At 48.8% G+C, this 19,186-nt stretch overlaps 1 protein-coding gene across 1 annotated transcript; it reads right to left on the minus strand.

Annotated features, from left to right (window-relative positions):
- Positions 1–1,084: 1,084 nt before the first annotated feature.
- On the minus strand, positions 1,085–19,173 carry LOC144508211 (uncharacterized). The gene is made up of 8 exons (XM_078236026.1): positions 19,078–19,173; positions 17,165–17,503; positions 12,819–13,124; positions 6,901–7,023; positions 4,518–4,564; positions 3,251–3,280; positions 3,116–3,159; positions 1,085–1,866 (listed from the first exon to the last, which is right to left on the minus strand). Exons 1-8 carry the CDS (start codon positions 19,124–19,126, stop codon positions 1,863–1,865), a joined length of 942 nt encoding a protein of 313 aa, XP_078092152.1. The 5' UTR covers positions 19,127–19,173; the 3' UTR covers positions 1,085–1,862.
- Positions 19,174–19,186: the final 13 nt, after the last annotated feature.

Consider the following 19,186-nt stretch of genomic DNA (forward strand, 5'->3'; position numbering starts at 1 on the left):
GGAGGGAACCTGTTGGGGAGAAGTAATTGCCTCGTATCTATTCAGCCCTTTGCCTCAGCACCAATCATCTCAAAGCTCTTCACATCCTCTGAAATACTTGGTGACAGATGGTCCCCGCTGCGATGCAGGAAACCCGGCAGCCAAAGTGCGCACAGCAAGATCCCACACACACACAGCAATGTGATAATGAGGCCCTGTTTCTGGGATAGTGACAGATATTGGGCTCTCGGAGGGGAGGAAGAATGTTCCAGCTCTTCTTTGAAGTAGTTCCGCCGGATCATTCCCAGCTCTCCAATCAGAACGGCGAGGGCGGTTTAATATCTCACCCGAGATGTGCCACCTTCAAACAGTGCCACATTCGCTGGGTGCTGCCTTGGAGTGTCTGCTTTTACATTTCCATCTCAAGACCATTGCTGGGATTTGAACTCAAAACGCTGTGTTTCCAAGGCAGACTTGCTGTCTACTGAGCCACGGCAAACAGGCTTCTGCCGCATGGTTCCAATGCAGCTGATATCATGCTGAAATCTGGTCGCCACACTACCAGAAGGATGTGGAGGCCTTGGAGAGGGTACAGAAAAGATTTCCCAGGATGTTGCCTGGTCTGGAGGGCATTAGCTATGAGGAAAGGTTGGAGAAACTTGGTTTGTTCTCACTGGAACAATGGAGGTTGAGGGGCGACCGGATAGAAGTCTACAAGAATATGAGGGGCATGGACAGAGTGGATAGTCAAACGCTTTTTCCCAGGGCGGAAGAGTCAATTACTAGGGGGCATAGGTCTAAGGTGCGAAGGGCAAGATTTAAAGGAGATGTACAAGGCAAAGATTTTTACACAGAGGGTGGTGGGCGCCTGAAACTCGCTGCTGAGGGAGATCGTGGAAGCAGATACGATAGTGACTTTTAAGGGGTGTGTTGATAAATACATGAATAGGATGAGATTAGAGGGATATAGGGTCCAGACTGGTAGGGGGTTTTAAGTCAGTCAGGCAGCATGGTCGGTGCAGGCTTGGAGGGCCGAAGGGCCTGTTCCTGTGCTGTAATTTCCTTTGTTCTTTGAATCCATATTCATTGCACATTGATACAGTTTGCGTTGCAACAATTTTAATGTAAATACTCTTTTGTTAGGACAGAATTTGAATGTTAATGAGAAATAGACACCATGGGGGGAATCTTCCCGTCCTGCCCACCACAGCAATCGGAGCGGGTGGGGGGAGGCGGGTGGGGGGTGGGGGGAGGGGGGGGGGGCGACCATGCAAACTTCCATTGACCTTGGGCGGGATTTTCCAGTTTTAGGGTGAATCCCAACCTATATATCAAAGATTTTCATCTTCCCATCGTCAGGATAGGGGGAAAGAAATTATCGGCTGCAACACGGGAACAACAATTTGTACCGCATGGGAAGAGAGTGGTGATTGGTGGCATCTGATTGGTGGAAACGACACCATGGAAAATGCAGCATGGACCAGTTAACTTCCCAGCACTTTGTCAAACTGGGCAGGTTGACTTTGATTGGTCAAGATACTGACCTGCGGAATGAAGCAGCGAATGGCTGACCCTTTTTTTTTGTTGATAGAAAAAAGACCCAAGGTTTGGCAATTGAAGAGAAAAACATAAACAAAAAGATTTGGCCGCCTGTGTCTCACCCGTTTACTCCACTGTGTTCAATATATCCCCAGTGTCAGAGGGTGCGTCACTCTGCACACAGCATCAGCTGCGAGTGGCTGTGGGGAAACATCACCCAGGGAGAATTGTTTCCGAGTTTGGATGTTGAGAAGCCAGGTCTCTGACACAGAGAGAGAAAGATTCACAGAATTTTCACTCGATCCCAAGATTCAGTGAATAATGTCACTCTGTCCGATAAGGTGTTATCTAGGGGAGAAATAATTCACTGCGTAAGATTCTGGTACTCTGCAGCAATAACTTGCATTTATGTCGCATGTTATAAAGCAACTCAAGGGCCTTAACTGGAGAAATTATTGAAGAGAACATCAGGCAGAGACACATAAAAGGATATAAAGACCAGGGGCCAGAAGCTTCGCAAAAGGGTGTTGATTTTAAGGAGTGTCTTAAAGAAGGAGAGAGTGTGAAAAAGAAAGATGTGGAGAGATTTAGGGAGGCAATTCCAAAGTTTGGCCTCCCCCCCCCCCCTCTCCCCAGGCAGCTGAAGTAACGGCGCCAATGATGGAGCGATGAGAATCAGGGGAGGCTCAAGAGGACGGAATTGGAGGGGCTGGGGCTGGTTACAGAGATAGGGAGGGTTGTAGGGGCTGGAGGAGGTTACAGAGATAGGGAGGGTTGTAGGGGCTGGAGGAGGTTACAGAGATAGGGAGGGTTGTAGGTCCTGGAGGAGGTTACAGAGATAGGGAAGGTGGTAGGGGTTGGAGGAGGTTACAGAGATAGGGAGGGTTGTAGGTCCTGGAGGAGGTTACAGAGATAGGGAAGGTGGTAGGGGTTGGAGGAGGTTACAGAGATAGGGAGGGTTGTAGGGGCTGGAGGAGGTTACAGAGATAGGGAGGGTTGTAGGGGCTGGAGGAGGTTACAGAGATAGGGAGGTTTGTAGGGGCTGGAGGAGGTTACAGAGATAGGGAGGGGTGTAGGGGCTGGAGGAGGTTACAGAGATAGGGAGGATTGTAGGGGCCTGGAGGAGGTTACAGAGATAGGGAAGGTGGGAGGGGTTGGAGGAGGTTACAGAGATAGGGAGGGGTGTCGGTGCTCGAGGAGGTTTCAGAGATGGAGGCGTTGTCGGGGCTGGAGGAGGTTCCAGAGATAGAGGGTTGTAGGGGCTGGAGGAGGTTCCAGAGATAGAGGGTTGTAGGGGCTGGAGGTGGTTATTGAGCTGTGCTCTTGGAGCCCTGAACCTCAGAACTGGAAGGTAAGAGGGTTGAACTCTGAGGAAGGGCTGATGGACAAGTTGAATGTGGAACACTAACCCTCTATGGAACTCCGAGCTGGCGACATGAGCAGAAACTGTCTGCTTTGGATTGTGAATGGAGAATGTGAAATGTGTGGAAAGATTATCGATAGAGAGACAGGACACAGTGACAGAGCTTGGGCAGGCTCACTCAGTGAGGCTGATGTGAGTTAGGCTGTAAACATGTGGTTGATGAATGAATCTTACTTGTGAAGTTGGCTGTATAGCGACTGCCTGTCCAGATTCAGACTCTGCGGGGGAAGAACACAAAACCAATTTGGAGGTTTCAAACTGTGATGAATTTGTGTGAAAGAACTCTGTGTTTCTGGCTGGGACACTCACCATGTAATCAGACTGTGACTCTGGGGAATTCTGCAACACAATGTTAACATGGTTAGGGGAAATCAGAGCAAGTTATTCTGTGAAACATGAAGAGAGTGAGAGGCAAAGTGAGCATAAACTTACATGAACTGTGATAACAATGTATTTCCCTGACGATTCTATTTAATCTACCGTCTCTCATTAACTCCCAGAGATAGCGGGTGGGGGAATTCTGTTAATATTTTCCTTTAAGTGAGGATTGACACATCTTCCTGTCGCAGGGACAATGGGAGGCTTGATTTTGATAACACTTGGGGGAGGATGTGTTGTTGACTGACACAGTGTGGTGAACAAGCCTGTGTCTAAAAACACTCAAAGCAGAGCTGAAGTTTATTTATTAGTGTCACAAGTCGGCTTACATGAACACCGCAGTGAAGTTACTGTGAAAATCCCAGAGTCGCCACACTCTGGCATCTGTTCAGGTCCACTGACGGAGAATTTAGCACGGCCAATGCACTTAACCAGCATGTCTTTCGGACTGTGAGAGGAAACCGGAGCACCCGGAGGAAACCCACGCAGACACGGGGAGAATGTGCAGACTCCACACAGTGACCCAAGCCAGGAATCTATCTCGGGTCCTTCACGCTGTGAGGCGGCAGTGCTAACCACTGTGCCGCCGTGCTGCCCAATTGTCACATGCATTGGGATACAATGAAAAGTATTGTTTCTCACCCGCTATGCAGACAAAGCATACCATTCATAGAGTACAGAGGGGGCGAAGGAAAGGAGAGGGTGCAGAATACAGTGTTGGGGTGAGAGGTTTTCACTGCCCTCACCCCAAAATGGGAAAATCCCACCTGAGGTCAACGAACCTTTGCATAGTCTGCCCTCCCCCCTTCCCACTCCGATTCCCGTGGTGGGCGGGACAGGAAAACCTCCCCCCCCTCCGCTTGAAGATTAAAATGTGATAGGTCCATTCAAGACCAGCTTAATATGTAAAAGGACCATGCAAAAAAATTCACATTGGTCCACATTGCCCCACGTTGGCCCACGTTGGCCCACGTTAGCTCACATTGGCTCACATTGGCTCACATTGGTGCACATTGGTACACATTGTCTGCTTTCACTTGGATGCAATCTCAGGTCCGGAACGATGAACACATTGTCCGTGCCAGAGGCTATCTAGAAATCAGATACACTGTGCTGATCGAGTTCATGGCTCCATCACACTCAGAGGAAGCCCCCGGTCCCACCCCTCCCCAGAGGAGTTGGTAGAAGTTCCGTTTACCTGGTTAGAATGGTGGACTTGCGGAGCAACATTGACATAGGACCCTGCTGTGAATAGAAAATAGCAGTGAGTGTGGCAGAGATTGACACTGATAAAGTTTTTCCGCGCTCATTGTGTTACTGCGCTTGGACAATCTGCGAACCCAACTGCCGGTTATTACCTTCCATCCTGCAACATCAGAATGTCCAATAACAATCTTCCCCTTCACAAAACACCGGCTCAGCCCCAACTAGAATATTGAGACCCATTCTGGGCATCGCACTTCAGGAAGGCTTTGGAACTGGTCGAGAGAAAGATTAACGGGAATGGTTCCAGCATCGAGGAACTTCCATGATGTGGATACATTGGAGAAGTTGGGTCTGCTCTCCTTGGAGGAGTAGGTTGTGCCTGTACTCATTGGAGTTAAGAAGAATGAGAGACCTTATTGAGACATATAGGACGGAGTTTCCTGTCCCGCCCTCCACGGGGATCATAGCGGGCGAGACAGAATATTTGGCGGACCATATAAAGGTGCATTGACCTCAGGCGGAGGTTTACGGACTTGGGGCGAGCGTGGCCAGAAAATCCCACCCATCCGATTCCCACGGGGTTTGCCAGGGTGGCTTCCCTGTGGGAGAGTCTAGGAACAGAGGGCATCATCTCAGAGTAAGGAGTCGCTCATTGAAGACATAGATGAGGAAAAATTTCTCCCCTCAGAGGGTAATGAATCTGTGGAATTCTTTGCCGCAGTGGGATTTAGAGGCTGGGTCACACAGTATGCTTCCCCAAGCACAAACATTCACTCGCTCCACCACCGACGCACAGTGGCAGCCGTGTGTGCCACTTACAAGATGCACTGCACAAACTTACCAAGTCTCCTGAGGCAGCACCTTCCAAACCCACTACCACTTCCATCTGGAAGGACAAGGGCAGCAGATACCTGGGAACACCACCACTTGGAGGTTCCCCTCCGAGTCACTCACCATCCCGACTTGGGAATATATCGGCCGTTCCTTCACTGTGGCTGGATCAAAATCCTGGAATTCCCTCCCTAACAGCACCATGGGTGTACATACACCTCAGGGACTGCAGTGGGTTCAAGAAGGCAGCTCACCACCACCTTCTCAAGGGACAGTTAGTGATGGGCAATAAATGCTGGCCCAGCCAGCGACACCCACATCCCATGAGTGATCCCACAGTTTGGCCATTTGCCTCTGATAGGACCAGTTGAGACCAAAACCAAACTGAGTCAGGTAGACAGGATAAGGGCACCTACCTGACACATACACCTCTCCTTTCTCACTCTTTCTACCCCTCTCTCCCTCATCCTATCTCCATCTCTCTCTCTCTCTCTCTCTTTCTCTCTAGTCCTCTCTCTCCCACTCTCTATCCTTCTATCCCTCTCTTTCTTTATCTCCCTCCCTCCTCTCTCTCTTTCTTTCTCTCTCTCTCCCTCCCCCTTTATCCCCCTCTCCCTCTCTCTCTATGCCCCTCTCACTGCTTGTCGCTCCCCATCTCTCTCTATCCTTCTCTCTCTCTGTCTCTCTTCGTTTCTCTCTTTCTCTATCGCTCTCTCTCTATCTCCATCTCGCTCACTCTCTCTCTCCTTCTCTCTATCCCTCTCTCTATATATATCCCTCTCGCTGTTTCTGTCCCTCTCTGTATCACTCTCTCTCTCGATCCCTATCTCTCTCTATCCCTCTCTCTCTCTCTCTCTATCACTTTGTCCCTCATTCTCCCTCTCTCTATCTATCGCCCTCTCTCTATCTATCCTTCTCCCCCTTCTCTATCCCTCTCTCTCTCTCCCTCTCTCCCCCTCTCTTACACTCCCTGTCTCTCTCCCTCTATTCCTCTGTCCCTCTCTCTCTCTCTCTATCCCTCTCTCTCTCCCTCTATAGCTATCTCTCTCTCTCTATCCCTCTTACACTCTCACACTCTCTCTCTCTTTCTATCACTCTATCTCTCTCTATCGCTATCTCTCTCTCTCTATCCCTCTCTAACTCTCCTCCCCATCTCTCTCTAGCTCTCTCACTCTCCCTCTTCCTTTCTCTCTATCTCTCTCTATCACTCTCTCTATCTCTATCTCTCTCTCTCTATCCCTCTCTGTCTCTCCCTGTCTCTATCCCTTTCTCTCTCTATATATATCCCTTCATCCCTCACTCTCCCCCTCTCTTTCTATCCCTCTGTCCCTTTCCCTCTCTCTATTGCTATCTTTCTCTCTCTCTATGCCTCTCGCACTCTCACTCTCTCTCTCTCTCTCTATCTCTCTAGCCCTCTCTAACTCTCCCTCTCTCTCTCTATCTCTCCCCTCTCTCTCCCTCTCTCTCCCTCTCTCTCCCTCTCTCTCTCTCTATCCCTTTCTCTATCTCTATCTCCCTCTATCACAGGACATTGTGAATCTTACCACGTTGTCTGTGTTGGCTGAGTCTGGGCCTTCTGTAAATGACAATCGCTGTGGTTATTAGACAGGTCACCCCGATAACAGCCAGGATAACGCCCACAATGAGAGGAGTGTGGGAAGAAGATTCTGAAAGAAAAGATGAAGAATTATTGTCATCAAACTATTATCACCGTGGCGATCGGAATCATTTTCTGCCCCATTCAGTGTAACACAATGAGTGTCAGGTTTATTTAGCAGCACTGAGAGAGCTGTGACATGTTCCACTCATGTTGTAATTGGCTGCCAGAAAGTTTCAAAATGCCATGCAGTTATCTGATTAGATTTGCAGTTCTTTTGTGGTCTCCTGAAGCAGTTAAAGTTTATTTATTAGTCACAAGTAGGCTAACATTAACACTACAATTAAGTTATTGTGAAAATCCCCGAGTTGCCACACTCCGGCGCCTGTTCGGGCACACAGAGGGAGAATTTAGCACGGCCAATGCACCTAACCAGCACGTCTTTTGGACTATGGGAGGAAACCAGAGCACCCAGAGGAAACCCATGCAGACACCGCGAGAACGTGCAAACTCCACACAGACAGTGACCCAAGCTGGGAATTGAACCTGGGTCCCTGGTATATGAGGCAGCAGTGCTAACCACTGTGCTACTGTACCACCCCTCCCCAACTTGTTGGTCTTTGTCAGATCCATTCATCTAAATGGAAAAAAATTACAACATGCTGCTGTGCAGAGGGACCTGGGGGTCCTTGTGCATGAGACGCAAAAACCCAGTCTGCAGGTGCAACAGGTGATCAAGAAGGCAAATGGGATGTTGACCTATATCGCAAGGGGGATAGAATATAAAAGCAGAGATGTCTTGCTGCATCTGTACAGGGCATTGGTGAGGCCGCAGCTGGAATACTGTGTGCAGTATTGGTCCCCTTATTTAGGGAAGGATATATTGGCCTTGGAGGGAGTGCAGAGAAGGTTCACCAGGTTGATACCAGAGATGAGGGGTGTTGATTATGAGGAGAGACTGACCAGATTGGGTTTGTACTCGTTGGAATTTAGAAGGCTGAGGGCGGATCTTATAGAGACCTAGAAGATAATGAAGGGGCTGGATAGGATAGAGGTGGAGAGATTCTTTCCACTTAGAAAGGAAGCTAGAACGAGAGGGCACAGCCTCAAAATAAAGGGGGGTCAGTTTAGGACAGAGTTGAGGAGGAACTTCTTCTCTCAGAGGGTGGTGAATCTCTGGAATTCTCTGCTTCTGAAGTGGTGGAGGCTACCTCGTTGAATATGTTTAAATCACGGATAGATGGATTCCTGATCGGTAAGGGAATTAGGGGTTATCGGGATCAGGCGGGTAAGTGGAACTGATCCACTTCAGATCAGCCATGATCTTATTGAATGGCGGGGCAGGCTCGAGGGGCTAGATGGCCTACTCCTGCTCCTATTTCTTATGTTCTTATGCTCTTATTCCTTTGAATAGACCAAGGTATGTTATTAAAAATGATTTATTGAATATAACTTTAAATTTTTTTTTAAATTACAGAGAGTGGCAGAGAACGAGAGACAGAGCCTGGGCAGTTGGGCCCGATTACAGAGTTGACTTCAAAAGCCTTGCAGTATTTTACAGAGCAAACAACTGAACTGGACTGGACTGGGCTGCCAAACAGATAGCTGTTACTAACAATATATGAGTTTGGTTACCTTTGTTATGAACTTACCAGGCACAAGCAGTCTTCAACTAATATAAACAATTAGCAGCCATGACCAGGAAAGCTTCTATTTCTGAAAAGAACCATTCCTGCTTCACACTCCCACCCCCACTCCAGTGGCCAGTGTTCTGTGCCTATACATGGTGGGGGGGAGGTTACAGCGTCGCTCATCCCAAAAACATAAAATCCTGCCTGAGGTCAACGGGGACCTTCCCATCGTCCGCCCCTCCCCTGCTCCAATTCCCGTGGGGGGTGGGACATAAAATCCCAGCCATTAGAAATCCACCTCTGCCACAAAAGATTGAATGCCAGTGCAGCGAGAGCTGTGTATTGAAATATCAAAGCCTTTCGAAGTGACCCTGGGGAGGTGATGGCCTAGTTGTATTATCGCGAGACTATGAATCCAGAAACTCTGTTAATGTTCTAGGGACCCGGGTTCGAATCCCGGCACGACAGATGGTGGAATTTGAATTCAATAAAAAATACCTGGAATTAACAATCTACTGATGACCATGAAACCACTGTCGGAAAAACCCATCTGGTTCACCAATATCCTCTCGGGAAAGAAATTTGTCGTCATTACCCGGTCTGGCTGTTATAAGGTGAATTTCACACACACCCTTACCCAACAGACAATTAATGGAATTAACAAGGGTGATTTCACCCTTTAATTATGAGTATCATGACATTAACACTGCAATGAAATTGCTGTAAAAATCCCCAAGTCGCCACAGTCCAGCGCCTATTCATGTACACTGAGGGGAATTTAGCATGGCCAATGCACCTAACCAGCACGTCTTCCTGACTGTGGCAGGAAACCGGAGCACCCAGAGGAAACCCACGCAGACACGGGGAGAACATGTATGTCTTTCTGACTGTGGGACGTTGCCTTCCTCCCACAGTCCAAAGATGTGTGGGTTAGGTGGATTGGCCATGTTAAATTGCCCACTAATGCAGAGGGACTAGCTAGCGTAAATGCATGGGGATAGAGCCTGGTGGAGTGAAGGGCTCGATGGATCGAATGGCCACCTTCAGAGCTATAGGATTCTATGATTCTATGAAACAGGAGAACCTGGAGGCAACCCATGCAGACATGGGTACAATGTGTAAACTCCACACAGGCAGTGACCCAAGCCACGAATCGAACTCGGGTCCCTGGCGCTGTGAGGCAGCAGTGCCAATCTCTGTGCCACCGTGCTGCCCTCATTGTCTCAGCACATAGTCCTGGAGCTTGGTAAATGCCAGTCTGCAACACTCGGTCGGGGACAACTCTTTGCACTGGAAGACTGTGGGATCCTCTGTATGCTTTGCCCAGTTAAAAGGCTTCCTCTTCAGGCCTATGTAACTAATTATGCTATGCATTAAAGCTAACTTTAGCAAATTCGGCTAGATTTTAAAACTCAACTTGGAATTCTGGGTTTAGTTTAGAAACTGACATCATTTGAAAGTGCACTGGGCATCCAATCAGAGCATGATTGCTCTGCATTTGCTGATAGGTTCATAGAATACAAATGACCCTATCAGCATACAATGCAAAGCAAAATCAGACTCTGATTGGTGAGTCTGAAATGGTGGAGTAACACAGGTCCAAACCTGGGTTAACTTGATAGAATCATAGAATCCTACAGTGCAGAAGGAGTCCATTCAGCCCATCGAGTCTGCACCGACCACAATCCCACCCAAGCCCCATCCCAATAACCCCATGTATTTAGCCGAGCTAGTCCCCATGACGCTAAGGGGCAATTTAGCATGGCCAATCAACCTAACACGCACATCTTTTGGACTGTGGGAGGAAACTGGAGCGCCCGGAGGAAACCCACGCAGACATGGGGAGAACGTGCAGTCTCCGTGCAGACAGACAGGAATCGAACCCGGGTAACTGGGATCTCCAAGAAGATCGTGCATATTGACACAGACATCAAGTTTCTACAAAGCTGTGAGGCAGCAGTTGAGGAGAGGTGACAAGGCGAGGGGAGAGGGGCAGAGGCTGCTGAGCTTATACAGTTTTCAGCGCAAGGTGGGCGGGTTGCGACTTAACCTGGGGCAGGTCGGAAACAGTGAGGCACAACGGGCCCAAAAGCCCGAGATGGAGGTGAGTCAGCCATGGAGGGGAGCACCAGGCAGAGCAAGCAAGCCACCCAACCCAGGGATGAGGACAGGCCAGCGAGAGTGGCGAATCAAGACTTAGCCACGAGGAGGCAGCGAGTGAGGCAGGAGACTTCTATTGGAGACCCCAGGTGAGCAAGGGAGAGTGAGATTGTGAGAATGGGAGAGTGTGAGGGGATGGAGGTGGGCGAGGGAAGAGCGTCAGGGTGCGGGAGGAGGGAGAGCGTGTGAGGGCTGGGCCACACTTTGAGGAAAAGGAGAGTTTGCGATGGGGTTGGGGAATCCAATTATGTTGGAGCTTGAACTCAAGTTTAAAGTTTTATGGTATCTTTATTGCTATCACAATAGTGTTACCATCACTGAATCCCCCAATGTCAACATCCTTGGGATTACCCATTGAACAGAAATTCAACTGCACTCGCCACATAAACACAGTGGCTATCAGAGCAGGTCAGAGGCGAGGAATCCTGTGGTGAGTAACGCACCTCCCAAAGTCTGTCCACCATCCACAAGGCACAACTCAGGAGTGTGATGGAATACTCTCCACTTGCCTGGATGGGTGCAGCTCCAACAACACTCAAGGAGCTCGACACCATCCTGGACACACAGCAGCCCCGCTTGATTGGCACCACGTTCGCAAACATCCATCCCCTCCACCACCGAAGCTCAGTAGCAGCAGTGTGTACTATCTACAAGATGCACTGCAGCAATTCACCAAAGATCCTTAGACAACACCTTCCAAACCCACGACCACTTCCATCTAGAAGGACAAGGGCAGCAGGTACATGGGACCACCTGCAAGTTCCCCTCCAAGCCACCACCGTCCTGGTTTGGAAATATATCGCCGTTCCTTCAGAGTCGCTGGGTCAAAATCCTGGCATTCCCTCCCGAACAGCATTGTGAGCCAACCCACGGAACATGGACTGCAGCGATTCAAGAAGGTGGCTCAAAACCAAGGGCAACAGCAGGGAAGAACCTGTTCTTGAGTCAGTTGGCAATAAATGCTGGCCAGCCAGCGACGCCCATGTCCCATCAATGAAGAAAAAAAAAGTAAGTTCCGTTAACAATTACATTACTCTCAAAATCCCTTGAAAATCCCCTGAAGCTGATAAAGCAAGAAAGCGGGATTGACTGTGCAAATGCTCATCTTTCAGAGTGAATAATTGGCGTATTTCTGTGTCTTCTGCTTTTGCGTTCTGTGGGGCAAAGGTGGGTGGGGTGGGAGGGCGTGAGGTCGGTGAGTGGGGGGTGGACAGCCTACTGCCGCAAACTGGTGTGACGACAATAATCTCTCCCTCAATGTCAGCAAAATGAAGGAGATAGTCATCGACTTCAGGAGGCAGAGTGGAGACCATGCCCCTGCCTACATCAATGGGGACAAAGTGGAAATGGTCAAGAGCCTCAAGTTTTTGGGTGTCCAGATCATCAACAACCTGCCCTGATCCCTCCATGCTGACACTATAGTTAAGAAAGCCCACCAACACCTCTACTTTCTCAAAAGACTAAGGAAATTTAGCATGTCAGCTACGACTCTCAACAATTTTTACAGACGCGCCATAGAAAGCATCATTTCTGGTTGTACCACAGCTTGGTGTGGCTCCTGGTCTGCCCAAGACCACAAGAAACTACAAAAGGTTGTGCATGAAGCCCAGTCCATCACTCAAACCAGCCTCCCATCCATTGACTCTGTCTACACTTCCCGCTGCCTCAGAAAAGCAGCCAGCATAATTAAGGAAACCACACACCCCGGACATTCTCTCTTCTACCTTCTTCCGTCGGGAAAAAGATGCAAAATTCTGAGGTCATGTACCAACTGACTCAAGACCAGGTTCTTCCCTGCTGCCATCAGACTTTTGAATGGACCTACCTCTCATTAAGTTGATCTTTCTCCTCGCACTGACTGTTAGACTACATTCTGCCCTCTCTCCTTTCCTTATCGATGAATGGTATACTCTGTCTGTATAGCGCGCAAGAAACAATACTTTTCACTGTGGACTAATACATGTGACAATAATAAATCAAATCAAATCAGATCAAATGAAAGGAAAGAGGGCAGACCCCATGAAATGTAAACCTGCCCCTTCTTTGTTGAATAACTCAAGGTAGAATAACTCACCTGCCAACTCCACCCTCCTGCTGTCGGAGGCCGTCATCCCATTTTTCAGTCTCCCGGTGAGCGTGTATTCTCCCGCATCCTTCTCCTGGAAGCAGCTGATGTTAAAAGTCCCCGCGTGCAAAGCGTGTCGTCCCTCCCACTCGATCGGTGCACCGTTATGCTTCCACTGGAATCCCAACCTGTTCAGCGTTCCTTGGGCCGTGTCGGGGTCCCACACCATTCTGCTGACATTGAACGGCACCGATAACTCCACGGCGAAGCTTACTGTTCCTCCGACGGCAACTGGGATTGCCGGAGTCACCAGTGCTGCAGTAACAAGGGGACAGAGGCAGAAGTGCAATGTGGAGACTGCAGTAATGACGTTGGACTGAGTAATCCAGAGCCTCAGTCTATAGCCCAGGGTGAGGGGGGTGGGGTGGGGACGGGACAGGAGGCACAGTGGCACAGTGATTGGCACTGCTGCCTCACAGCGTGAGGGACCCAGGTTCCATTCCAGCTTCGGGTCACTGTGTGGAGTTTGCACGTTCTCCCCGTGTCTGCGTGGGTTTCCTCTGGGTGCTCCAGTTTCTGCCCAGAGTCCAAAGGGTTAGGTTGATTGGCCATGCTAAATTTCCCCTGAGTATCAGGGATTAGCAGGGTAAATATGTGGGCCTACGGGAATAGGGCTTGGGTGGGATTGTGGTCAGTATAGACCCAATGGGCTGAATGGCCTCCTTCTGCTCTGTAGGGATTCTATTCTATGAAAAGACTCAGTTTCAGTCGAGTGAGATTTTAATCTACGCTGTGTTAAGCCTGTGAATAGTGTTTTGTCTCTGAAAGGTTTTGGTTTGTTGGAACAGCTTTAATATTCAATTGAGGGGTAATACATTGTTATGGTTGTTTTCTTTCTGTTAACTATGTTCTCAAATAAGACCATAAGCTATAGGAGCAGAATTAGGCCATTCGGCCCATCAAGTCTGCTCCGCCATTCAATCATGGCTGATATGATTCCCATCTCCATTCTCCTGCCTTCTCCCAGTAACCCTTGATCCCCTTGTTGATCAAGAACCTATGTATCTCTGTCTTAAAGACACGCAATGACCTGGCCTCCTCAGCCGTCTGTGGCAATGAGTTCCACAGATTCACCACCCTCTGGCTGAAGAAATTCCACCTCATCTCAGTTTTAAAGGAGTGTCCCTTCACTCTGAGGCTGGGCCCTCGAGTTCTAGTCTCTCCCACTAGTGGAAACATCCTCTCCACGTCCACTCTATCCAAATCTCTCAGTATTCTGTAAGTTTCAATTAGATCCCCCTTCATCCTCCAACACTCCATCGAGCATAGACCCAAACTCCTCAACCGCTCCTCATATAACAAACCCTTGTGAACCTCCTCTGGGGCAGCACATCCTTCCTTAAGTATGGGGCTCAAAACTGCTCCCAAATGGGGTCTGACCAGAGCCTCAGCGGTACATCCCTGCTCTTGTATTCTAGCCCTTTGGATGCTGATATTGGATTTGCCTTCCTAACTGCCAACTGAATCTGCATGTTAACCTTAAGGGAGTCCTGAACCAGAACTCCCAAGTCATTTTGTGCTTCAGATTTCTGAAGCCTTTCCCAATTTAGAAAATAGGCTATGCCTCTATTCTTCCTACCAAAGTGCATGACCTCACACGTCCCCACATTTTGTTTGATAAAAGCTCCCCAGTGGGTTATTGAATCGCACCTGAAATGAAAGATATCATGCTCACTCTAGCCAAATCCAATGTAAAATCTTATGGATCAGGCGGTCTCCATGAAGCATTTTGTTAATTCGTGGGACATGGGCATCGCTGGCTGGGCCAGCATTTATTGCCCATCCCCAGTTGCCCTTGAGAAGGTGGTGGTGAGCTGTCGTCTTCAATCGCTGCAGTCCACGTGCTGTGTGTTGATCCACAATGCCGTTCGGGAGGGAATTCCAGGATTTTGACCCAGCAACAGCGAAGGAATGGCCGATATATTTCCAAGTCAGGATGGTGAGTGCGTGGAGGGGAACTTGGTGGTGATGTTCCCATGTATCAGCTGCTTTTGTCCTTCTAGATGGAAGTGGTTGTGTGTTTGGAAGGTGCTGTCTCAGGATCTTTGGTGAATTTCTGCAGTGCATCTTGTAGATAGTACACACTGCTGCTACTGAGCGTCGGTGGTGGAGGGAATGGATGTGGTGTCAATCAAGCGGGGCTGCTTTGTCCTGGACGGTATCTTGAGTGTTGTTGGAGTTGCACCCATCCAGGCAAGTGGGGAGTATTCTATCACACTCCTGACTTGTGCCTTGTAGATGGTGGATAGGCTTTGGGGAGTCAGGAGGTGAGTTATTCGCCACAGTATTCCTAGCCTCTAACCTGCTCTGGTTGCCACTGTGTTTATGTGGTGAGTCCAGTTGAGTTCCTGATCAAAGGTAACCCCAAGATGTTGACAGTGAGGGATTAAGTGTTGGTAAAGCATTGAATGTCAAGGGACTTTGGTTAGAGTTTCTCTTATTGGTGATGGTCATTGCCTGGCATTTGTGTGGCGTGAATGTTACTCGCCACTTATCAGCCCAAGCCTGGATATTTCAAGCAGTTTCAAAATTGGCAAGTCATGTTGCAACTTTATAGAACCTGAGTTCGGCCGCACTTGGAATATAGTGTTCAATTCTGGTCGCCACACTACCAGAAGGATGTGGAGGCTTTGGAGAGGGTACAGAAAAGATTTACCAGGATGTTGCCTGGTATGGGGGGCATTAGCTATGAGGAGAGGTTGGAGAAACTTGGTTTGTTCTCAATGGAGTGACGGAGATTGAGGGGAGACCTGATAGAAGTCTACAAGATTATGAGAGGCATGGACAGAATGGATAGTCAGAAGCTTTTTCCCAGGGTGGAAGAGCCTATTACTAGGGGGCATAGGTTTAAGATGCGAGGAGCAAGATTTAAAGGAGATGTATGAGGCAAGTTTTTTACACAGAGGGTGGTGGGTGCCTGGAACTTGCTACCGGGGGAGATAGTGGAAGCAGATACAATAGTGAATTTAAATGGTGTCTTGACAAATACATGAATAGGATGGGAATAGGGGGATATGGTCCCCGGATGGGTAGGGGGTTTTAGTTCAGTCAGGCAGCATGATCGGTGCAGACTTGGAGGGCCGAAGGGCCTGTTCCTGTGCTGTAATTTTCTTTGTTCTTTGTTATTCAGTTGAAAATACTACAGTGCCATCACCTCCCCTAAAAGTCAAGCTAGCTCACCAATGATCAATTGTTATTCAATAGAACCATAGAACCATAGAAAATTACAGCTCAGAAACAGGCCTTTTGGCCCTTCTTGTCTGTGCCAAACCATTTTTTGCCTAGTCCCACTGACCTGCACTTGGACCATATCCCTCCACACCCCTCTCATCCATGAGCCCGTCCAAGTTTTTCTTAAATGTTAAAAGTGACCCTGCATTTACCACTTTATCCGGCAGCTCATTCCACACTCCCACCACTCTCTGCATGAAGAAGCCCCCCCTAATATTCCCTTTAAACTTTTCTCCTTTCACCCTTAACCCATGCCCTCTGGTTTTTTCTCCCCTAGCCTCAGCGGAAAAAGCCTGCTTGCATTCACTCTATCTGTACCCATCAAAATCTTATACACCTCTACCAAATCTCCCCTCAATCTTCTACGCTCCAGGGAATAAAGTCCCAACCTATTCAATCTCTCTCTGTAACTCAGCTTCTCAAGTCCCGGCAACATCCTTGTGAACCTTCTCTGCACTCTTTCAACCTTATTTACATCCTTCCTGTAGCTAGGTGACCAAAACTGTACACAATACTCCAAATCCCATCTGGTTCACGAACATCGGGAAAATGGAGAAGGAAATCATAGAATCATAGAATCCCTACAGTGCAGAAGGAGGCCATTCGGCCCATCGAGTCTGCACCGACCACAATCCCACCCAGGCCCTACCCCCACATATTTTACCCGCTAATCCCTCTAACCTACGCATCTCAGGACTCTAAGGGGCAATTTTTAACCTGGCCAATCAACCTAACCCGCACATCTTTGGACTGTGGGAGGAAACCGGAGCACCCGGAGGAAACCCACGCAGACACGAGGAGAATGTGCAAACTCCACACAGATAATGACCCGAGCCGGGAATCGAACCCGGGACCCTGGAGCTGTGAAGCAGCAGTGCTAACCACTGTGCTACCGTGCCGCCCAATCTGCCTTCCTTACCTGGTCTGGCCTACATGTGACTCCAGAACCAACAGCAATGGGTTTGACTCATAACTTCCCTCTCTGAAAACCAATACCCTTGAGCTATTGGGCCTTGTGAGCCAAAGACAGAAAATAGAAAGTTTGTTATCTTCAAAGAACTCACCTCGAAAGACAATCAAATAGAATCTGGTAATGTGTAAGGTCCCCTCCAGCAGCTGCACTCCGCAGGTGTAAACGCCGCCATCCTGTAGTGTCGGGGTGAATGAGAGCGAGAAATCTCTTGCTCCGAAACAGTCGGCTTTGGCGAACGTGATATGAGGGTGTGCGTTAGACTTACACCGGGCCTGCGAGTCTTCAACAGTGACGACCGTGTGCCCCTTGCGACTGGTCTCATTAGCCCAGTGCCAGTTCACCAATTTTGCATGCCAGTCCTGGCTAGAACAAGGGAGCAACACCGTGGCAGAGTCCGTGGAAATGACGTAGGTCTCACCCTTTGCGGAACCTGCACGCGAGAAGAAAGGGTAGAATCATAGAATCATAGAGTCCCGACAGTGTAGAAGGAGGCCATTTGGCCCATTGAGCCTGCACCGACTACAATCCCACTGAGGCCCTATCCCCGTAACCCCATGCATTTACCCTAGCTGGTCCCCCTGACACTGAGGGGCAATTTGGTATGGCCAATCCATCTGCACCCCTCCCCCCACCAACCCCCACTCCTCCCCTCCCACTTGCAAAGCTCTTGGGGATTACTCAATCCCCTGTTGAAATCGGACAGATCCCCAATCGTGCAATGCAAACGGAAGTCTTGTTCAACATTACGAAAGATTTCTGTTCGTCTTGCACCCTGAAAGGGGAAGTGAACGTTGTGGCTGAGAATTCATGCACACACACTCACACACACACACTCTCACACACACTCACACACACACACACACAGGTCACGTCTGTCCCTGACCAGTTTTCTGCACTCTCTCGGTGTTCCTTGAGATGTGCAACCCGCTGAGACATTCACCCACTATTCACAACAGCTGCTTACCAATACAACACATTCCAACTTAGCAAAGGAAATAAGGTACATTCTTTTGTATAACAGACAGACAGACAGAGACACAGATACACAGACAGACAGATACACAGAGAGACAGATACACAGAGAGACAGATACACAGACAGACAGATACACAGAGAGACAGATACACAGAGAGACAGATACACAGAGAGACAGATACACAGAGAGACAGATACACAGAGAGACAGATACACAGACAGATACACAGAGAGACAGATACACAGACAGATACACAGAGAGACAGGGAGACAGATATATACGCAGAGAGACAGATAGACAGAGAGACAGATACACAGAGAGACAGATAGACAGATAGGCAGAGAGGCAGACAGACAGAGAGACAGGTAGTCAGAGAGACAGATAGACAGATAGACAGACAGAAAGACAGAGAGACAGACAGACAGACAGAGAGACAGACAGTGAGAGAAGGAGAGACAGACAGAGAGACAGACAGAAAGACAGAGAGACAGACAGAGAGATATACAGAAAGACAGATAGACAGAGACAGAGAGACAGATAGACAGACAGATAGACAGAGAGACAGAGAGACAGATATATGGACATATAGACAGACAGAGAGACAAATAGACAAAGAGACAGAGAGACAAACAGATAGACAGAGAGACAGATAGACAGTGTGATAGACAGTGAGACAGACAGTCAGATAGACAGAGAGACAGAGAGACAAGCAGGCAGACAGATAGACAGAGACAAACAGACAGACAGATTATTTTAATTAGTGTCACAAGTAGGCTTACATTAACACTGCAACAAAGTTACTGTGAAAATCCTCTAGTTGCCACACTCCGGTGCCTGTTCAGGGACGCTGAGGGAGAATTTAACACGGCCAATGCACCTAACCAGCACATCTTTCAGACTGTGGGAGGAAACCGGAGCCCTCGGAGGAAACCCACGCAGACATGGGGAGAACATGAAGACTCTGCACAGACAGTGACCGAAGCCGGGAATCGAACCCGGGCCCCTGTCGGTGAAATGCTCAGTCATACCTGGGGAAATAGCCTGCAAGATGAGTAGAAGCCAGAGCAGAGAAGCCATGTCCCTCCTTGCCCAGCTGTCACTTACATATTGCACCAAGCAGCAGCCTTGCCGTTCTGC

The sequence above is a fragment of the Mustelus asterias genome, chromosome 20 (genome assembly GCF_964213995.1).
Source record: "Mustelus asterias chromosome 20, sMusAst1.hap1.1, whole genome shotgun sequence".
Classification (NCBI taxonomy): Eukaryota; Metazoa; Chordata; class Chondrichthyes; order Carcharhiniformes; family Triakidae; genus Mustelus; species Mustelus asterias.